This window comes from Ursus americanus, chromosome 12, assembly GCF_024610735.1.
Source record: "Ursus americanus isolate L20-20 chromosome 12, mUrsAme1.1.p, whole genome shotgun sequence".
Taxonomy (NCBI): Eukaryota; Metazoa; Chordata; class Mammalia; order Carnivora; family Ursidae; genus Ursus; species Ursus americanus.
The window spans coordinates 57,449,223-57,471,474 of record NC_142138.1 but is presented as its reverse complement, the minus strand read 5'-3'; the positions used below and the strand labels follow the sequence as shown (position 1 = coordinate 57,471,474).

General features: G+C 44.0%; 2 protein-coding genes and 1 non-coding gene across 6 annotated transcripts in view; 1 reads left to right on the top strand and 2 right to left on the bottom strand.

Moving 5' to 3' along the window:
* The window catches only part of ELAPOR1 (endosome-lysosome associated apoptosis and autophagy regulator 1), a 65,170-nt gene extending 55,757 nt beyond the window's left edge, over positions 1-9,413 (bottom strand). For all 4 annotated transcript variants that reach the window (XM_087866149.1, XM_087866150.1, XM_045801600.2 and 1 more), the window contains exon 1: positions 8,469-9,413. In XM_087866149.1, coding sequence (XP_087722275.1) covers positions 8,469-8,621 — 153 coding nt within the window. In that variant the 5' untranslated portion in view covers positions 8,622-9,413. The remainder of the gene's footprint in view (positions 1-8,468) is intronic.
* Positions 9,414-9,550: 137 nt separating this feature from the next.
* Positions 9,551-19,469, top strand: CFAP276 (cilia and flagella associated protein 276). Its single transcript, XM_045801601.1, has 5 exons — positions 9,551-9,891; positions 17,647-17,763; positions 18,279-18,394; positions 18,754-18,884; positions 19,322-19,469. Exons 1-5 carry the CDS (start codon positions 9,679-9,681, stop codon positions 19,390-19,392), a joined length of 648 nt encoding a protein of 215 aa, XP_045657557.1. The 5' UTR covers positions 9,551-9,678; the 3' UTR covers positions 19,393-19,469.
* Positions 19,470-20,984: 1,515 nt separating this feature from the next.
* On the bottom strand, positions 20,985-21,389 carry LOC123795429 (small Cajal body-specific RNA 2). Its single transcript, XR_006780479.2, has one exon.
* Between the last annotated feature and the right edge of the window lie 863 nt (positions 21,390-22,252).

Here is a 22,252-nt window from a genome sequence, read left to right as displayed (position 1 = left end):
CTTTGCTTTCATACCATTTAACCAAATTTGTAAGTCCGATTGCATTGGTTACTTGGGAGTATCAAGTCTGCTTTCCAAGCCCAGTTCCTCCCCAGGGCCAAGTACGTGGGGAAACGTGAAAGAGAAGAGAGGGGAGCTGGACGCAGTGTGGCCAAGAGCAGAGTTTTCACTCCTGGCTGGTGGAAGGAGAAGCAGCTGAGAAGCAACTTAGAACAAGATTTACGGAGAGGGATCTGTTTGTATTGTTTGCTATAGAAGGAGCAAGATTCTGTCTCTCAGTTGTAGTAATAGCTTCCAGAAACACTCTGAGGTCGCTTGGGAGCTCTAGGTGGGGACTTTCTTGAAACAGGAGGGGTCCTTCAGCTATGGACCAAGCAAAAACAAAGGTGTGTGTGTGTGTGCGTGTGTGTGTGTGCGTGTGCGTGTGCGTGTGCGTGCGCGTTGTCTACTGATTTGTCCAGTTTGAAAGGACTGACAGTATTGCCAGAGATATGAGAAAAGGTGAGGACATGCTTAAGGAGTTAATGGGATAACAACTAAATATATATGCAAAAGCATTCGTTTCAGTATTGGTTGGCTCAAAGATTATATTATATACATGCTATAGAACTCTATGGAGCCTTAAAAATGATGAAGTTAGACCGATATTTATTAACAGAGATGTCTCTTGCAAATTATTGCATGAAATAAAGACGTTATGACATAGGATCTACGACATGATCCCATTGATGGAGAATTATATATTTATAGCTATACATTTAAGTGTAGAAGTATTGAAAGTCTGTAAGTATAGAAAGAAGTCTGGAAATGAGCAACAAAGTGTTCATAGTGACTTTAGCCAGTTATGAAATTTGAGGTAAGTTTTGCATCCTTGTTCGCATTCTACACTTCCTGATATATTAGAATAAGAATGTACCATTGTTACAAAAATAATAAAGCTGTTTAAAAATAGTATTCAATAGGCCAAAAGGGAATAAGGCAATCTGGAGCTCAGTCCCATTCCGAAGTTTTCAAAAAACAGATCATAAAATAGTCACAAGCACAACATTTATTAAGCACTGACTCTACGCTATGCATTTTGCAAAACACTGTAAGCATTATTTTGCTTAGTCCTCTCACCAATCCATAAAAGACATAAACTAAATTATCCCCATTTTCCAAATGAAAAAATTGAGGAAAAGACAGGTGAGTATCTTCCCCAAAATAATAGTTGAAATGGTTGCTAGGATTAAACCACAGGCGACAAACTTGTGCAGCCATCACCACCAAACGAACACCGGCCCATGGAAACATAACGCGAGCCACATACAAGATTTTTAAATTATCAGTAGGCACATTTGAAAAAGTATAGAGACACAGGTGAAATTAAAGTTTTCAGGTGAAATTAATTTTAACAACACATTTCAACATGCCATCAGCATGCAGTATTACTAAGATATTTTGCATTCCTTTTTCTGTACTAAGTTTTCCAAATCTGGTATGTGTGTTACACTTTACCGGATGACTCAATTCAGATGCTAAATTTTCATCAAAAATACTTGGTCTCTATTTAGATTTCATAAAATTTCTGGTTAAGAAAGTAGATGGGGACCCCTGGGTGGCTCAGTCAGTTGAGTCCCTTAAACTCTGGATTTTGGCTCAGGCCCCTGATCTCAGGGTGGTGAGAGTAAGCCCCGGGGCCGGCGGGCGGGCTCCGCTCTCTACGGGGTATCTGCCTCTCTCCCTCTGCCCCTCCCCCCACTTTCACCCTCTCTCCAAAATAAATAATTCTTAAAAAAAAAAAAAAAGTAGATGCACATATCCACGTAGTTCCAAACACAGCTAACAATTTTTCAATGACTGAGCATGCATTTTAACTTTAACTTTTAGTTAAAAGTAAATAAAATTAAAAATCCATTTCCTCAGCTGTACTAGCTGCATTTTCATTGCTTGGTAGCCACATGGGGCTGGTGGCTACCGCATCCAGACAGCACAGCTCCAGACTCTTAACTGCTACGCTCTCTTTCTTCTCTTTACCAAATTTTTTCCAGCTTTGTCCTCAGAATATCTTTCACATCTACTCTTTTATCCTTTCCAACACTTTTACCCTTGTTAAATTCTTATTAATTCTTTACTACCATAAGACTGTGTTAGTTATAGTTCCACTAAAAATCTGGAACTGCTAACGTTTATTGAGTACTTACTATGCACCAGGAACCATTCTAAGCACCTTACATGTATTAACTCACGTAGGTGTCATAATATAGTGATGAATTAAACAGACTTTATTAATATTCCCATCGCAATGATGAAGAAGTCGAGGCGTGGGGAGATTAAATAACTTCCCCAAGGTCATGCCATTACTGAGTGAAGGGGCTGGAAATTGAACCCACCCCACCCAGCTTGTCCAGACCTCACACTCTGTAGCACTACTCTGCCTTCCTCTCACAAATACATACATAAAATTGATAGTTTGAATGCTAGGAGTGTAGGTGATTTTTACTCTCTTCTTCTTATTTATCTATTTTTTCCCAAGTTTTCTGGAAATGAAATGTGTCACGTTTACAATTTTTAAAGTTTTTTTTTCTAAGATTTTTATTTATTTATTTATTTGAGAGAGAGAGCGAGCGCACAAGCAGGGGGAGGGGCAGAAGGAGACGGAGAAGCAGGCTCCCCACTGAGCACAGAGCCTGACATGGGGCTCGATCCCCACCACCCCAAGATCATGACCTGAGCCAAAGTCAGACGCCGAACTGACTGAGCCACCCAGGTGCCCCTAAAGTTTTTCCTTTAAAGTCAGGCAGATTGGGGCGCTTGAGTAGCTCAGTCAGTTGATGACTGACTCTTGATTTCGGCTCAGGTCGTGATCCGAGTCGTGAGATTGAGCCCTGGATCAGCCTCCGTACTCAGCGCGGAGTCTGCTTAAGACTCTCTCCTTTTCCTTCTGCCCCTCCCCTGCTGACACACTTTCTCTGTCTCTCTCTCTCAAATAAATAAATAAATAAATAAATAAATAAATAAATAAATAAATAAATAAATGCAATCTTTTAAAAAATAAAATAAAGTAGGGTAGATAATGACCAGTCTGTTTCAGTTTTAGTATACTCCTACCTTGAGACAGGACAATAGACAAAATGACTTCCCAGATGTCTTCAGATCTCAAAAATCTATTACTCCTTAGCCCCCTCTGATACCAACCAAAACCCTCTGATACCAACCAAAACCCTCTGATATCAACCAAAACCAGTACATCTTGCAATACTAAGAGTACTTAGTGAGGGGCGCCTAGGTGTCTCAGTTGGTTAAGCATCTGCCTTTGGCTCAGGTCATGTTCTCAGGGTCCTGGGATGGAGCCCAGCGTCGGGCTCCCTGCTCAGTGCACAGTCACCTTTCCCTCTCCCTCTGCCCCTCCCCCTGCTTGTGCTCTCTCTCTTTCTCAAATAAATAAATAATCTCACACAAAAAAAAAAAAAAGAGAGAGAGAGAGAGTATTTCATAACAAATAGAGATTTCATGGGGCGCCTGGGTGGTGCAGTCGTTAAGCGTCTGCCTTCGGCTCAGGGTGTGATCCCAGCGTTCTGGGATCCAGCCCCGCATCAGGCTCCTCCGCTATGAGCCTGCTTCTTCGTCTCCCACTCCCCCTGCTTGTGTTCCCTCTCTCGCTGGCTGTCTTTCTCTGTCTAATAAATAAATGAAATCTTAAAAAAAAAAACAAATAGAGATTTCAATTTCCCCTCTCCACCAAATATGGTAGGATGTTTTAAACATCCAACCTTGATGATTCCCAACCAAAGGAGTCACTCCAAATCCTTTTTTCTTAAGGTTTTTAAGTTTTTCTTTATGTAAGCTTTATACCCAACGTAGGGCTCCAACCCACAACCCCAAGATTAAGAATCAGACACCTGTCCGACTGAGCAGCCACGCGCCCCAAGAGTCACTTTTTAAAATTTTTTTGAAGATGTATTTATTTATTTTAGAGAGAGAGAGACAGCAGGGGGAGGGGCAGAGGATGAGGCAGAGGATCTCAAGCAGACTCCCTGCTGAGTGTGGATCCGGATGCAGGGGCTCAGTCCCACAACCCTGAGATCATGGCCGAGCGGAAACCAAAAGCCAGAAGCTCAACCAAATGAGCCACCTGGGTGCCCCCCAGAAGTCACTTTAAATCTTAGGCTTTTGCTGAAATATTTCCTGAAAGCTCAGGGGTCCTGAATGTTTTCTAGATTCACTCATTTCCCTGTGGAGTTCAAACCTTGAATAATGAGGTAGAAGCAAATACAGGAGGAAACATAAAAGCCCCGAAGCCATCTATGGTCATGCAGCAAAGTATCACGCCAGGCTCTCGACTTTCTCCCTCCTGGTAGAGGGGCCGACCCCAGGGGAGTCAGAACTGTGAAAGGCCATAGCTCTGCTCCTAGAGCTGTTCTTTCTGCATCTCCCACACCTGCTCGAAAACCCTGGACCAAACCCTTGGCCTGCCCCTCTCCTTCACCCTACACTTAAGTCAGTTGCCAAACCCTCTAACCTCTACCTTCGGCATATTTTTCATATCTACGCCTCTCCATGTATCCCACTGCCACAAGCCAGTATGGTCCCTCTGCTAGCCTCCTTGACAGGTCTCCTTGCCCCCATCTCCCTCTCTCACCTTCTGGGCTTCCTCAACCATGTTTACTTCTCATTCATGCGAATCCGCTCTGAGCAGGCCGCTATGTCTGCCAGAAATCCTTCAGGGATTCTCCACTTGGGATTTCTAACTTTCCAGCCTCGATTTCTATTGTCCCCCACAGCTACTCCACATTCCAACCTTATCTCCTATTGTACTCACACTACTTCACATTTCAGCTGCCTGGTCTACTTGCGATTCCCAGGATCCCTTGCATTTTCCTTGTGGCCCTTTCTGCAGCCTCCCCCCTCTATCTAATCCATCTCTGCCCATTGCAGTCCTACTGATTATTGCAGAACTAGGTCAAGCGCCAACTGTTCAAATATGTTTTCTTCCTCTCCTATTCAACTCTACATTGCCACTCCTGCACTGCTTACCATATGTTAACTTTGCGTTATCATTTATATATAGCCTTATTTGTGTACTTAGCTTTTCTGCCTACCAGTATTTCTTAAGCACCTGTGACATGCCAAGGGTATGCACTAGGCACTTTGCATGTGTTATCTAACTTAATTTAAACCTCACAACAGCCTTGTGAGAGCAAGAATAATAATGAGCATTACCATCCCCATTTTACAGATCAGGAATCTGAGGCTGCAAGAAGTCAATTAACTTGCTCGAAGTAGCATCCTTACTAAGTGGCAGAGTCATCACTCACTCATCCAATTTTATTACAATCCATGTATGCCAGATTCCCAAGCCCTATGGACTTTTCAGTCGAGACTGGGAAGCCCCTCTGGGGGCAATTAGCACTGGAGCCTCAGGACAAGGCAGATCTGTTAAAGAAGGTTTTTTGCTCCTCTCTCGTTTGATTTATATTCATTGTGCTATAGGAATTGCTCCTTTGGCTCTCGGTCAGCCCTTGGCCCAGGCTAGAACAGGGCTAAAGAAATGATTCATGAAAACAAATACCATACAGGATGCTTAGTTCCACTGGTGACCCTGATTATTGTAAAATTGTGAAAGCAAAGGCACGCCACACCCCCCCACAGGTTGAGCAATCTAGAACTCCCCATTCTCTGCCACCTCAGTTTAGGCCTCATGCTAAACTTCTTTTTTTCCTGATTGGATCCAGAGGGGTACCTCAGATTTCAGAAACAAGGCCGGAACAGCACTGTTGTCATATCAGATCAACCTGACGAGAGCAGAGACTTTCCAGTAATAACCAACATGGACTCACAAGAAATTCATATGGAGATTAAGAATAGATAAGGGTTAGTCTACCCTGAATTGATTTTTCACCATTTAGGGTTGGAAGCCCCCAAACTTGTTGAGTCAGTTCTTATTGCCAAAGGAAGACTGTTGTAACAATGGGTTTATTCTCTTCCTTATTATTTGGAGTCAAGGGTGTCCAGCAGCCACTGTTTGCTCAAGGAGAGTCTAAACAGGACTTGCTGGGAAGCCTGAGTGGCTCAGTCACTTAAGCATCTGCCTTCGGCTCCGGCCATGATCCCAGGGTCCTGGGATCGAGTCCCACATTGGGCTTCTTGCTTGGTGGGGAGCCTGCTTCTCCCTCTGCCTGCCTCTCCCTTTGCTTGTGTTCTCTCTCTCTCCCTCTGACAAATAAATAAATGAAATATTTAAAAATAAATAAATAAATAGGACTTGCTGATGCTTGTGGCCAATGAGCATGACTCCTAAGCCACTTTGGCTCTGGCAAGGGGTATGGATCCAATGGTAAGGAAACTGAACAGGAAAGGGGGTTAGGTAACTCTAATTTGTCTTTGATTTTTGTGGGGTTTTGTGGGGTTTTTTTAGTATTTTCTCTTGCAATACTCAAAGCAATCCTTTTTGAGGTAGGTGTTATTGAAACAACCATTGTACAGATACAAAAACTGTGGTAAAGGCAGGGACTGGAACCCTGGTATGTTGAGTGGCACAGATTTCCACTGCCCTGAGCTCATGCTCTGCAGTAAGACCTTTCGCTTGGCAAATGTCAGCCATTTAAAAAGGAGTAAAGGCAAAATTCGTACCCAAATTAGAGTTCTCAAGCATCAGTATTCTTCCTTCCCTCCAAACCAAGATGATACAAAGTGTTTAATTTCTTAAATGTCTCACATTTTCCAGGGTTGACAAGATCTCACCAATAAGTAGTAGTGGAACTATAAGATTCTTACCTTCCACTCCGGAGACTCCCATGTTGTATCCTTAGGCAAGGGCGCTTGCTTGAACTACGTATCTCAGTTGGTTAGGCCACACACTACCAAGGCTAGTAAGCCACAGTCACTGAGAAGATCATCCTGTTCCTAGCCGTCTTTAAAACAGGTCAAAAAGGGGTTCCTGGGCGGCACAGTTGGTTAAGCATCTGATTCGGCTCAGATCATGATCTCAGGGTCCTGGGATTGCAGGGACTCCGCTTGTCCGGCTCCCTTTGCCCCTCCTCCCACCTGTGTGTGCACGAGCTCTCTCTCTCTCTCTCTCTCTCTCACTCTCTCAAATAAATAAATAAAATCTTAAAAAAAAAAAACCAAACAGGTCATAAAGTGGCTGGGTGAAAATGTAGACGGTGCAGGACAGGTCATCACTGGAACTGATAAAAAGTTATCAAAAGTGCCACTGACTGGGATCACTTGTGTCATATTCATGAATGAAGTAAAAAATTCTCTCTCCTCCCCCCCGCCCTTCACTTCTTCATGATCTGTTATATTGTAGACAGTCTAATGGATAGAGCACCTTCCTAATAATATATTTCCATATGAGAGGGGCTTGTTGTTACTAATCAGTGAACACTGACAACTTACAAAAAAGTATTTCAAGCTCTCAAAACCCTAGCCAAGTATGACATTGGAGATCCTTTTTACAAAGCTAGACTCTTGGTGTATTATGAAATCTTTCACATCCCACAGAGATAACAGAAAACTTATTTTACCTTCTCCCATGCAGTTCTTTTGTTGCTGCCTCTGCCATATGGTTAAAAAAATTACCCAGAGAACAACCAAATAATGTTATTTCAACACTACAGAAACTACTGAGTTTTGTTACTCTTTAATACCTTTGTATATCCCTCCAAAAAGAATGCTCAAAGAATTTTCAAGTGGAAGACATTCACTACCTATTGTCTGAATTGTGTTGGCAACCTTTTAGAAACACCTTGAAAAAGACTCATGACATATGTCCGCAGAAATCCAGAGAAGCAAAGTAGAGATTGGCGGAAAGGGAGCTATTACAGACTCAAGGTCCGGTCAGAGGGGGTCGTGGGCTGTCAGGTACACTAAACAAAGCGCACTGGGGGAGGCAAAGCACTTAGCAGCCAGCGAGGTAACGGGATGTTTAACAAGGAGGGGGAGAGAGAGGTGATGGGTTCCTTCAGTCCCCCTGGCACATCTCCCACCTTCACACTCGTTTTTTGAAGCCATGATAAAACCACAGGGATTCCCACTTTGCTCCCCTACTTTCCTCTGGCCTTCCTAACTCTTTTCTTACCCCGCTCTTCCCTCTCACTTCCTAATTTGCCCCTCTGTGCGTAATCTTTTGTTTTCAACTACTTTTAAGGTAATTTCATTGCAGCTGGAAAACAACCCATGTCGTCTTCTTCCTTCATTCTCGAGCCCAGGGACCCAGGTCCCTCCTGGGCTCCTTGGAGCTGGGACCTTCCCCTCTGAGCTCAGCAGCCCAAGCTGTGAGGATGATCTATTTCGTGAGTTCTCCAGTGGGCTGGCCTCTCCATGACGCCAGTCTGCTCCTCTTCCCGCCCCCCTCCCCACGCCTCATCCCCAAAGAAACCTAAACTCCGTGGCCTCTGAAACTGTCGGTGCGTGGGTCCCCAAGGTCTCCGCCAGGATCCAAGATTTCTCTGACCAAAGTGGGGTCGGGTCGGGGAAGTCAGTACCTCTTTGCAGGCGTGAAGCTCCGGTCCCGCTCCCCGGGTCACCTGGAAGGCGGTCCCAACCCAGAGCAGCAGCCGCAGAAGCCGGAGTGTGCGCCGCTCAGGTCTTCCCCTGCCTCCGGCAGAGGGATGGAGGCTGCGCCCCGGCTCAGCCATAGCGTTGTCCTGAGCGAACGGCGGCAGCGGCTCAGGTGCTGCGGCTGCTGCTACTGCTGGCAGAAGGCAGAAAAAAGGGGAGGGAGGTTCACAGGGGGAGGATGCAAGGGGCTGGGCTCGCTTCAGTCACCTCCCTGCGGCTACGCCAAGGCCGCCCATCCTTCCTCCTCCCTCCTTCCTCTTCCCCTCCTACCCACGTCGCCTTGGCAACCGCCTCCTCCTTCCCTCGGCGCGGGTGGGTCAGGGACCACGCGCTCCTCTGCCGCTCACCTGCCAGTCGCCATGGCAGCCGCCGCCGCTGGCGCGCGCCGCGTGGAAATGCGCGCGCCCGGGGTCTGCAACCGGCCCAACAGGCGGGTCCCGGGGTCGTGTAAAGAACGCGGTAGAAACATCCTCCAAGTCAACGCCACCAAATTCACGTTTTCCATTGCTCTTTCGGGTCATGGGCCATTTATGAGCATCTCTAATTTTGCAGACGTGGCGTTCGACAATGCTTATTTAGCACCTCCTTTGTGTGCAGAGATAGAAGGAATATTGAGACGCCGTCTCACCTTCAGAAGTTACAGCCCGGAAGAGTGGCCTCGGTAGATGTTTCCTACTGCAACAGCCACTTCTGGAGATCTTACTTACATCCCGCCAAATCCACCCGTGCCTTTATAACCGGCTCTATGAGAAGCCTTAAGACTGGCATGGTTAAACCGAATTTAAGCGAGGAGCGTTTGCGTTAGCCTGAAATTTTCCAAGCACGACCCTCGGGCTCTTCCGTCTCTTAACATCCTCGTTCTCGCATTGCTTTGAAAAATTCTTTCGTTAGATGCGATGGAGAAATTCCTGGGTCATCTTTTAGGACTTCTTTATTCAGCTGAAGTCTTCTGCAGAAGTCCTGCCCCGGGAAGCCGGCGTTTTTCAACTAAGGCTCCCAAGTGCAAATGCAGGGCTCTCTGGTCCGCTCGGTGGCGCTTTCGCCTCTGCGTACCCCGGAGCTTCCTCCCGAGGGGTCTCCCGCCGTGGACCGCCAGGTGGCGCCCTTCTCGAAGGGAACTCACCTCAGTCACAGATGGCGGGAGAATTGCCTGGCAACGGAAACTGGGCGTTCCAAACAATTGGGACCCGGGATCCTCCGCGTGCGTGGTGTGCGGCTGCGCGGGCTTCCCATCCCTCACATCAGCGTCTCACTCCGCATTTTACCATGCCTTTCACCCGAGACCCTTTCCAGCACCCTACGTTGGACAACGATGATACCTACCTGGGAAAACTCCGGGCTTCCAAGGTACTGTGGTTTCTTGCGTAGATTCCCACCAAGGTGGATGGCGCTCTTTCTGTTGGCGTGATGGACAGAGATGGTAACTTAAAGCACTCTGGTGAGGACACTGAGTCAGGTACGGTAGAAGTTTGTTTTCTGCCTGCCTCCTTGGCTCCATATTCAGAGATGCTTTTGAGGAGAGGGAACTAGAGCTCTAGCCCAGAGGAACAAGGGGCTCTCGTTGCCCAAAGCAAAGCTTGGTATAATGTGGATTAAACAGGCCCAGGTCCCACCAAACTACTCTTTGCCCTGTTTGGAAACCTGTTCTCTGAAGAGATATGAGATATGGAATGGGAGAGAATGCTCTAGTAGCCACCAGGTCATGCTTTATATATCTGCCCTTACAACATCTCTGTCTTTTGGTTTATGCTGGAATGTGTTTTTGTATGTGTGTCAGTGATTTGGGGAATTTAGATGATCTTTGTTTCTGGAGAAGTATTAGGGATGCTTGAAATGGTGCAAAATAAGGTGAATTCAATAGTGATTGTGGTTTGATAGCAGAATCAAAGAGCTTCCTTTTGTTTATTCAACGTTTATCACTTACTGTATGCCAGGCACTCTGCCAACACTGAGGATGTATAGATGAGTTAGATGTGGCTCCTGCTTTAGAGAAACTCTAGTAGAAAAGCTGACAATAGCAGCAGCAAAAATGCTGGCACAATAGCACATGTGTTGTGACAAGAGTTATACATCGTGTGTCAGGAGAACTGGTTGCTTAAAGGTAAGCTTCCCAGAGCCAGGTGAGTTTTCACATCCAAATATGAGTTAGCTGGGCCAGGGGAGGGAGAAGGTGGAATGTGAGTTAGAAAGAAGGAAACAAGAACCAGACATTCAAGGCATAGGGGGCAGCAGGTGCACATACATGGAAAGGAGAGAAAGAGTGGCTTGTTTGGGGGCAAAGAGTCCAGAATGGCTGGAGCATCGATGTGAGATGGAGGAGGGGAGAGAGCAGGAGCTGGAGTCATCTTGTTGGGCTGGGTGTGCTGTGTACACCATGCTAGTGAACTAGGATTCCGTCCTGGGGGCGCTGGGGGATCATGTCAGGATTTTAAGCACTAAAGAGTGACACAGTCAATGGGTGTTTTAGAAAGCACAGTGGTAGTAGATTGAATAGAACGGGAGCAGGGACAAGAGGAATCAGGAAGGAGGCAGGAGCCTCAGAAGGCAGCAATCTCCAGGAGGAATAATGGATCTCAAGCAGGGGATGGCAATGAGGTGCCAATGTGAAAAGGTTGCCACGGGCAGAACCGATGAAACTTCGTGGCTGGATATGGTCCCAAGAGAAGGGACAAGTCTAGGGTAGCTCCTAGGTTTCCGAGGGCTTACTTGATACCATTTACTGAATGAGGCATCCAGGGGACGCAGGTTTGGGGAGAAACCTGGTTCAGATTGGTTATGCAGATGTTGCTTTTGTGGTGCTTGTGGGACATTGAAGTGGAGATGAAGAGCAGGCCACATGGTTGAGTTCTAGGTTGAAGATGAATATCTGGGAGCCACAGTATCCATGTGGTGGTCGCAGCCACAGGAAGGAATGAGCTCATCCAGTGAATGTGAGAATACGAAAAACAGCAGTGAAACCCCCGGAGAATGCACTGTCTAAGGGGCAGAGGCAGAAAGTAGAGCTGACAAGGGAGCTGAGCAGTAGCAGCTCGAGGCAGGAGGAAAACCAGGAGAAGCTGGACCCACAGAGCATGGAGAGAACACGTGAGAGAATCAGAACCGTGGTGCCGAAAATGAAGAGGTCAAATAAGATCAGGTCTGGAAAGGATCCACCTAACCTAACTAAAGATAAAGGTCATTGGTCACCAGCAAGGGCGGTTTCCGTGCTTACTTGACAAAGAGGCCAGACTGTGGTGGCTAAAGAGGGGATGGAAACGGGGAGAAAGTGAAGGTAGTAAATGTTGACTCTTGAAGTGCAGTTATGCAGGGAAGGCGATAGAATGGTGACGAGACAGTGATAAAGGAATGAGAGAGAAGCTGGGTATACGAGATGGGTACCAGGACGGTACAGGTCTCTGAAGCATGGGGAAAGGCTAGGTTTGGGGAAGAAAGGTTATTCTTTTTATTATTACTTTTGAAGTATAGTTGACCTACAGTGTTCTATTCATTTCAGGTGTACAACATAGCGATTTGACAATCCTATACATTACTCAGTGTTCACCACAGTAAGTGTAGACAACACCTGTCACCGTGTAACATTATTACAACAGTATTGACTCTCTTCCCGATGCTGTACTTTTCATGCCTGTGACTTATATAACTGAAAGTTCGTATCTCTTCATTTCTTCACCTATTTCACCCATCTCTTCACCCACCTTCCTTCTGGCAACCATTAGTTTGTTCTGTGCATTTATGGGTCTGTTTCTGCTTTTGTTTGTTTTGTTTTTCAGTGAAATAACATGGTATTGGTCCCTCTTTGAGTTATTTCACTTAGCAAATACCCTCTAGCTCCATCCATGTTGTTGAAGATGGCAAGATTTTTCTTTTTTATGGCTGAGTAATATTCCATTGTGGATAGATAGCTACATGAGCAGATAAAGAATGAAGTTATATATAGATATATATATATAGAGAGAGAGAGATCACATTTTCTTCATCCATTCATCTATCAATGGGTGCTTTATTGCTTCCATATCTTGGCTATTGTAAATAACACTGCAGTAAATATAGTGCATATATCCTTTTGAATTAATGTTTTCATTTTCTTTGGGTAAATACCTAGTAGTGGAATTACTGGATTGTATGACATTTCTATTTTTAGGAGCCTCTATCCTGTTTTCCCCCATGGCTGCACCAATTTACGCATTCCCTTTTCTCCACATCCTCACCAACACTTGTTATTTCTTGCCCTTTTGATACTAGACATTCTGACAAGTGTGAGGTGATATCTCATTGTGGTTTTGGTTTGCATTTCCCTGACCATCAGTGATGTTGAACATCTTTTCCTGTGTCTGTTGGCCATTTCTATGTCCTCTTTGGAAAAATGTCTATGCAGGTCCTCTGCCCATTTTTTAATCAGTTTGGTTTTTTTGGTGTTGTTGAATTGTATAAGTTCTTTATATATTTTGGATATTAATTCCTTATCAGATATATCATTTGCAAATATCTTCTTCCATTCAGTAGGTTGTCTTTTCATTTTGTTGATGCCTTCCTTTGTGCAAAAGCTTTTTATTTTGGTGTATTCCCAATAGTTTATTTTTGCTTTTGTTTCCTTTCCCAGAGGAGATATATCCATAAATATGATAAGGCTAATGTCTAAGAAATTATTGCCTGTTTCCTTTTAGGAACTTGATGGTTTCAGTTCTCACATTTAGTCTTTAATCCATTTTCATCTTGTTTTTGTGTGGGTGTAAGAAAGTGGCCCAATTTCATTGTTTTGCATGTAGCTGCCCAGTTTTCCCAGCACCATTTATCAAAGAAACTGTCTTTTCCCCCTTGTGTACTCTTGCCTCCTTTTCATAGATCAATTGACCATATAAGAATGGGTTTATTTCTGGGCTCTCTGTTCTATTCCACCGATCTGTGTCTGATTTTGTGCCAGTACTATATTGGGTTTTTTTTTTTTTTTTTTTAAAGATTTTATTTATTTATTTGACAGAGAGAGACAGCCAGCGAGAGAGGGAACACAAGCAGGGGGAGTGGGAGAGGAAGAAGCAGGCTCCCAGCGGAGGAGCCTGATGTGGGACTCAATCCCAGAACGCCGGGATCACGCCCTGAGCCGAAGGCAGACGCTTAACCGCTGTGCCACCCAGGTGCCCCTGGTTTTTTTTTTTTTTAAGTTTATGTATTTGTTTTAGCAATCTCTACACCCAGCATAGGGCTCAAACTCATGACCCCAAAATCAAGATTTCCATGCTCTCCCAACCAAGCCGGCCAGATGTCTCAAGTACTGTATTGTTTCGATTACTATAGCTTTGTGGTGTATCTATCTACTACCTTGAAATCTGGGATTGTGCTACCTCCATCTTTGTTCTTTCTCAAGATTGCTTTGATATTCAAAGTCTTTTGTGGTTCCATAAATTTTAGGATTATTTTTTCTAGTCTTGTGAAAAATGCTGTTGGTATTTTGATGGGGATTGCACTGAATCTATAGATTGCTTTGGGTAGTATGGACATTTTAATAATATTACTTCTTCCAATCCATGAGCATGATGTATCTTTCCATTTGTGCTGTCTTCAATTTCTTTCATCAGTGTCTTATAATTTTCAGGTTAAATTTATTCCTAGATATTTTATTATTTTTGGTGCAATTGTAAATGTGATTGTTTTCTTAATTTGTCTTTCTGCTGCTTTGTTATTGATATATAGAAACACAACAGATTTCTTTATATTAATTTTGTACTCTGCAGCTTTAGGGCATTCATTTATTTTATTTTTTTTTAAGATTTTATTTATTTATTTGACAGAGAAAGAGAGACAGCCAGCGAGAGAGGGAACACAAGCAGGGGGAGTGGGAGAGGAAGAAGCAGGCTCCCAGCGGAGCAGGGAGCCCAATGTGGGGCTCGATCCCAGTACCCTGGGATCACGCCCTGAGCCGAAGGCAGATGCTTAACGACTGAGCCACCCAGGCGCCCCAGGGGCATTCACTTATTAGTTCTAATAGTTTTTCGGCAGTCTATAGTGTTTTCTATATATAGTATCATGTCATGTGCAAATAGTAAGAGTTTTACTTCTTCCTTACTGATTTGGATGCCTTTTATTCCTTTTTCTTGTCTGATTGATGTAGCTAAGACTTCCAGTACTATGTTGAGTAAAAGTGGTGATCGTGGACATCCTTGTTTTGTTCCTGAACTTAGAAGAAAATCTTTCAGTTTTTCACCATTGAAATTGATGTTAGCTGTGGGTTTTCATATTTACCGTTACTGTGTTGAGATACGCTCCCTCTAAACCTATCTGTTGAGATTTTTTAAAATAATAAACAGATATTGTATTTTGTCAAATGCTTTTTCTGCATCTATTAAGATGATCATATGGTTGTTATCCTTCCTCTTGTTAACGTGATATATCACATTGATTTGTGAATACTGACCCACCCTTGCATCGCTGGAATCAATCCCACTTGATAATAGTGAATGATCCATCAAATGTATTATTGAATTTGGTGTACTAATATTTTGTTGAAGATTTTTACGTCTCTGTTCATCAGGGATATTGGCTTGTAGTTTTCTTTCATTCATAGTGTCTGGTTTTGGTATCAGGGTAATGCTGGCCTTGTAGAATGAATTTGGAGGTTTTCCTTCCTCTTCTATTTTTTGGAATAGTTTGAAAAGAGTAGGTATTAACTGTTCTTTAAACGTTTGGTAGAATTCACTTGTGAAGCTATCTGGTCCTGCACTTTTGTTTGTTGGAAGTTTTTTTTTTATTACCATTTCAGTTTTGTTACTAGGAATTGGTCTGTTCAAATTTTCTATTTCTTCTTGATTTCGTTTTGGAAGATTTTTATGTTTCCAGGAATTTATCCAGATTGCTCAATTTGTTGGCATATAATTTTTCACAGTATTTTGTTATAGTTCTTTGTGTTTCTGTGATGTTGGTTATTATTTTTCCTCCTTCGTTTCTGATTTTATTTAAGTCCTTGCTCTCTCTCTCTCTCTTTTTTTTCCTGATGGGTCTGGCTACAGGTTTATCAATTTTATGTTTTCCAAGAACCAGCTCTCGGTTTCATTTGGTTTCTTTGATCTTTGTGTGTGTTTCAGTCTCTCATTTATTTCTGCTCAGGTCTTTATTATTTCCTTCCTTCTACTAACTTTGTTGGTCTTTGTTAGGCTTTGTTTGTTCTTTTTTCTAGTTTCTTTAGGTATAAGATTAGATTATTTGAGATTTTTCTTGTTTCTTGAGGTAGGCCTGTATCGCTATAAAATTCCCTCTTACAACTCTCAAAGACTTTGGACGGACAGTTGTGTTTTCATTTTCTCCGTGTTTTTATTTCCTCTGATTTCTTAGTTGAACCATTGGTTGCTTAGTAGCCTGTTGTTTAGCCTCCGTGTGTTTGTGTTTTCTGGGTATTTTTTCTCCTAGTTGATTTCCAGTTTCATACCATTGTGGTCAGAAAAGTTGCTTGATGTGATTTCAGTCTTCTCGAATTTATTGAGACTTGTTTTGTAGCCTGACATGTGATCTATCCTGGAGAATGCTCCATGTGCACTTGAAAAGCTCCATGTGCTTTGGGTAGAATGTTGTGTATACATATGTTGGGTCCATCTGATCTAATGTGTCGTTCAAAGCCATCATTTCCTTCTTGGTTTTCTGTCCGGATGGTTTATCCATTGATGTAAGTGGGTGTTAAAGTCCCCTAGTATTGGTGCATTACTGTCAGTTTCTTCCTTAATGTCTATTAATATTTGTGTATTTAGGTGCTCCTAATTTGGGTACATAGACATTCACAATTATGATCTCCTCTTGTTGGATTGATGCCTCTATCACTATGTAATGCCCTTATTTGACTGTTGCTACAGTCTTTGTTTTAAAGTTTATTTTGTGTATGGTGTAAGAAAGTATTGCTACCTGGCCTTTTTTTTTTTTTTTTTGCTTCCATTTGAATGGCATCTTTTTCCATTCATAAGGGTTATCCTTGAGTAAAACGTACAATCCTTTCTTTGAGATGGAAGGACATTGGATGTGAGGATGGTATTCATGCTTGACAGTCTTGACTTTGCCAATGAAAGACAGTCTCATCCTTCTGCTGAATGAGGACATGATGAGGCTCGTGTAGTCTTTAAGGAATGGGAGGAGAGCTGCCTATGCTTGCATCACGTATTTGTAGTTTTCTTGTTTCATTTGTCATCTTTTTTGGTGATAGCACACTGTCTGATACATACTATTCAATTAATGTCTAACTGACCTGAGTTACACAGCACTGCCATATATAGAGGGGCGGGGGTTCCAACACTGGATCGGTTGAATTTGATTTCTGCTAGGTTGAAGCTGTACTCACTGGAGTGCAGTCATTATTCAAACAGTATTTCATTTCTGAACACCGTGTGTTAGGTCGCAGTGCTAGGTACTAGAGTACAGGGAACAATATGGCATTTTACATTAAATGGAAGAAATCAGTTATGTGCTTTTCACGTTCATGCTTACGGGGTTCTATTTAGAAGACTGACTGTCCAGTGTACTTTTTCTTTGACACTTCTGCAGTCACAATGAACCCTTCCCTGCTTGCTGCAATCTTTTTCTATTCCTGCTTAGATACTGCATTCTCCTGCTTCTTCTGTCTCTGACTACCTTAGTGTCCTTTCTCTTTCCTCCCCCCCATTATAATATTGTGCAGTCATGAGCCCCTGTGGCCACACTCCTTTTTGTAGGCATCAGCCACTACTTCATGTGGATGACCCCCAGACCCTTATTACTAGTTCTGAGCTCTCCTCCAAGTTGCACACTTCCCATTTTCCACCTGTTGACTGCATTTAGACAACTTGCCTTTTCTTCAAACTCAGTACATCTAAACTTGAGCTCATCATCTTTCTTATCTTTTCCACACTCCTCACCCCATCCCACGCACCCCTTTTCCTGTATTCCTGGCCTACCTCTGTCAGTTCTAAGGACTGAAAACTTAGGAGCATCAAAAGCCTAGGAGTCTTGCTTCATAGCATTCTTCCCTTTGAAGATTTCCCTCTGAGGTCCAGTTAAAATAGGATGGAATAAGGAGATGGGTGTCGCTGAAGCTATCACCTCAGCAAGGCCTCCTGTAACCAGGTCCTGCGTGTGGTTTCTCTTTTGCAGAAACTGCCATATAAGAACCCAGCTCACCTTGCTCAGCAACAGGAACCCTGGAGTCGGCTCAGCTCAACTCCCACAATCACCTCCATGAGGCGGGATGTTTATTTTTTTGATCCTGAGGTACCTAGCATTGAAATGCTATTTCTCTTTACATCTGCTTAAGATTCATGAGTATCTTTTTTGAAAAGTAGTCTGTCCTTAATGGCGTCAGCATCTTTATTTTGTCCCCAGTCCAAGGTCCTACCAAATCTAAAACCTAACACCAATTTATCTGGCCTCTGGGAAGTCTGAAGACTTGTGTTTTGATCCAGTTGATTATCTGGAGCAAATCATTTTCTCACCAGACTTTTCATTCTTCTGACTATAACCATAAATGAGGTAAGGCCCATTAACCCCAAGTGAAGGACAATATGATTTCCGTATCTCCAGTGAGAGCTCACCCCTCATTAGACCTAACCATGACAGAATTCTGCATTGACAAGAGTTAAATGTCTTTGGGATGTAAGGAGTTGGTGGACCTTACGCCCAAAAGGGGTTCACTCAGCTTTTGGGGAAAAAGTAGAGCCCAACAGAACCTGACTAGAGTTGGGGTAGAGGTAGCAAGTTAACCCTGGGGGGACTGACTTCCTCTGTAGATACCAAAGGATGACCTGGATTTCCGCTTAGCAGCCTTGTACAACCACCACACAGGGACATTCAAGAACAAAAGTGAGATACTCTTACACCAGGAGACCACCCAGGATACCCATGGGTAAGTGGTGGAGGCAGAGCCTCTCCACCCTAAGGACAATGCCATCCAGTCATGTAAGGTAAAGTGTCACCTGGAAAATAACAAAGATAATCAATAGGTACTCGTTTGTATACACATTTCTGTGCTTTTTACATCTGTATCTATAATGCAATTTCTGTATTTTTATTAACTAAAATGAATAGCGATCCTCCAGCATTGGGCTCATTTGTATAAACAAACAAAACCTTAGTTAATTCCCAGAGGGTAAAAAGGGCCTTTGGCTGCATTATTTTTAAGGCTGCATGCAACTATCTTTCCCTCCTCACCTTTCTTCTTCTGATTGATTTCACTGTCCCGTTCTTCCCCGTACCATCTTCTAGAATCATCAAGACCCAATTCCCTGGAGAACTTTTACCCCCTCCTCCGCCACCTTCCATCACTTCCCGAGCTAACATCAGACACTGGATCAACCCTAAGAAGGAGTCTATCCACAGCATCCAGGGATCCATAGGTAAGGGTTAGAAGACTGGATGGGCAGATGGGTGGTACAAGAGTTTTTAAAAATTGACCCAGGAATCAGGGAGTTGAGGTGATTGGTCATTAGGAAACTTCAGGGATAACTGAAGGTCTTGGAATAGCAGTGACTAAGTTGGCACATTATCAGACTAATACCACAGGACATACTGCCTATAAACTAGGAAATGAATTCAGTTTTTCAGAGCCTTTAACTCAGCCTTAGGTCTAGGGGAAAAAATGTCTAGCAAAGGGCAGAAACCTGGGAGTGGAAGACCTACAGCTTTCTCCCATCAGTCCTCTCTATAGGCCAGTTTCCCCAGCTATTACAAGAACTTTCTCCACAGTACCCAGAAATGTATGTGTGATTACAGGTTCCCAGAAAAGGCAAAGGATTTGAAATTCACAGCCTACCCCATTCTCTTTTCTCCACAGTGTCCCCTCACACTGCAGCCACCAATGGAGGCTACTCCCGAAAGAATGATGGTGGCTTCTTCTCTACCTGATGTTGACAGGCCCCTGGACTAATAAGTCGTAGCGGAACATCCTGCTGCCCACCTCCATTAAATAGATTTGTGCTGGATGAAGCCTGAAGTGTGTTACCCATGGACTAAGATTTGCCACTTGACTGCTCTTAAAATGTGGGAGGGAAGTTTCCCAAATTCTAGAAACTAGTCCTATTGGACACATTTGCAATTGGGAAAGTCATCTTGCTGAAAAGCTAAGGATTTAGAACAAAACAACACGTGGGGTGCCTTTGTGGCTTAGTTGGTTAACCATCTGACTCTTGGATCTCAGCTCGCGTCTTGGGTCTCAGGGTCATGAGTTCAGGCCCTACATTGGGCTGGGTGTGGAGCGTACTTAAAAAGAACAAAACCGTTTTTGGCAGGGTACAGGTATTCATATTTTGTAAACCGGACTCATTCCAAACATAGATAAATGCATTCAACATTTCTTGCAAACTTGTATGTGAGCCACTGAGCTAACTGTTGGGGAAATGAGTGGACACAGCCCATTCTCTTAATGAGCCTACCACACCATAATTCTGGTAACTCTATGTATGTAGCGTTAACATTGATGCTGAGGTCACACTTAACATATTTCAGACCTTCTGGATTTAGTCATCTGCTGGGCTCTACTTTTCCATAAGGGTGCCATCTTCCTGGACCTGGCTCCTTGCTACTGTTCCTTCTCTAATTCTGCTGTCTTCTTGCCTGGGAGTCAATTCCCTTTTCTTTGTCAGTTTGTGCTGTGAAATACAGCCCTTGATACTTATAAATGTGGTTCAATAACCTGGTGCTTGGGCTTGAAGGTACCAAAAAACATGCATTAATGTGGTTTCTAAAATTGTAAGTCACTCAGGGGAAACTGCTATTAGATTGGGCAAGAAATCGCAGACCTTTCAGAATATTGTAGGGTAAATTCCCATTTCTAAGTCTGGACAGCATATGCATTGCTGAATAATTCAGATATGAAAGAGTTTCTTCCTGTTACTCAGGTACAGGGTCCTTAAATTCCATCAAACTATCACAGCCCCTCTTCCACAGAGATACTCCAACCTATTCAGATAGTATCTGCTGCCAAGTGGCAATATCAAGTTTCAGTTCTATTTAGAATGGCTGACAGTGGCAGAGAGGGGTGACTCTCTGGCTGATCATCTCATGCAGGTTGATACTGAAAAATTTATTACCATGACCCATACATCAAGGCTTTTAGAAATACAGACTCACAGACCTCCCAAATAATTCTAATTCAGTAAATCTGGGGCGGGTCCCTGGAATCTGAATTCTTACAAGCCCTGCAAGTTCTCTTATTGAAAAAAATATATATATATAAAACCTTTAGGGGCAGACGCTGTACAGGGGGGCACCAGTGTTAGTACCATACAAAGGGTCATCACAAGGCGGGCCGAAAGGAAAAAAGGGAAGAGACTAAGGAAAAACACTGCAGCAGCAAACAAGGCTTCAGTGGCCTTCCTGCTCCCGCGGGTTGGGCGACAGCTCCTTCACCCCCGCCTTCGCCCCCCAGCGCCCTGGCCCGCCGCCGACTGTTAACGATTAGCCCCAATGCCACGGGCGGCCGCGCTCCGGGGCCGGGCTCAGATCAGAATCGCCTCGATAATCAGTGGCCCGGGACAAGCCCGGCCTCGTCTATCTGATCAATTCATCACTTCCGAGCGCCGGGCCCCGTAAAACCGGTTCCGGGACCGCGGCGTTGCCGCCGCCCAAGGGGCCTCGCTGCACAGCGCCCCGAGGAGGGGCTTCGCAGGAGGGGAGCTTTTCATCTCGGGTCGGCCCGGCGGGGCTAGGGTCACAACCCGATCAAATAAGATCAAGGTGTAGGCGGGGGAGGGGCTCAGGGACGGGCGCACACACTCGCCTTGCACGCCATCATGCACACACACATTCGCGCGTCCACTCACGCAGACCACACGCGCCGTCCACGCAGCACCGTAACACCACACAGTCCACCCTCTGCCCAGCCCGCTCTCCCTCCGTGGAACGAGCGGAAGTCCGCACCCTCTTTTAAATCCCTCCGCCTCAGAGGATTCTGGGAGGAACCACTGAACACAGGCTGTCGTCCGGTATGCCCTTTGCTGCCCTCGAGTGGCTCGGAGGGGAACCCAGGTCCCAGAGAAAAGCAGGACAAATTCCCGCAATACTAAATCGTGCTTGTCTTATGATCTTTGTGCAGGTACATATTTATATCCGTATCTATAGCTTTCTTTTAATCTTTGACCCAAGTCTTTGATCCAAGTTTTGAATATAATATGATTCAGTCTCAGGAGATTTGTAGGTGATTGACTGCTTTCTCATGGAGAAGGCAAATACTGGTCAATATCAGCGTCCCCAGGAGCTCCTTCCCCCAGGGCAGAAGGAAAACATCATTTTACCCAAGGGAAGGGTGAGAATAGATTATTTAAATCCAGTCTTAAGATAACTGTGAAATGAGTAAAGGTAGAAAGGCATATTCCTGTCATTTACAAGAGCCCCCTTGCCACCCCGAACTTGATGCTATGGCAGTCATATTGCTGAACCTTCACTTACTTTCATGTCCATTAAAGCATGTCTAACTTTCAAACTCCAGAATCAGTAGTGAAAAAAAAAGTAGTGATTATATAATGGGAATTAGCTTTCACATCAGGGAACGCAATTTTAATGTCTCAGTTCCTTCTTTCTCCTTCTTCAATGAAAAAGGTTATGTGTGTGGGAAAAATAAGAAGAATTTTGTGAATTTATAATTTGTAACTGTACCAGTTCCACCATGCACTTAAACAAATAGGGGGAAATTAACCATTTATGTGCAAGAATCCCATTGGTTGAAGGATTTTCTGGGTGTATGGCTGGTTAACCTGATAACCTCATT

Coding starts and splice junctions, on each gene's coding strand:
- CFAP276 (XM_045801601.1), top strand. CDS start 9,679: ATGGCGGGAGAATTGCCTGGCAACGGAAACTGGGCGTTCCAAACAATT. Junction 9,892..17,646: donor GAAAACTCCGGGCTTCCAAG/GTACTGTGGTTT, acceptor TCTCTTTTGCAG/AAACTGCCATATAAGAACCC. Junction 18,885..19,321: donor CAGCATCCAGGGATCCATAG/GTAAGGGTTAGA, acceptor TTTTCTCCACAG/TGTCCCCTCACACTGCAGCC.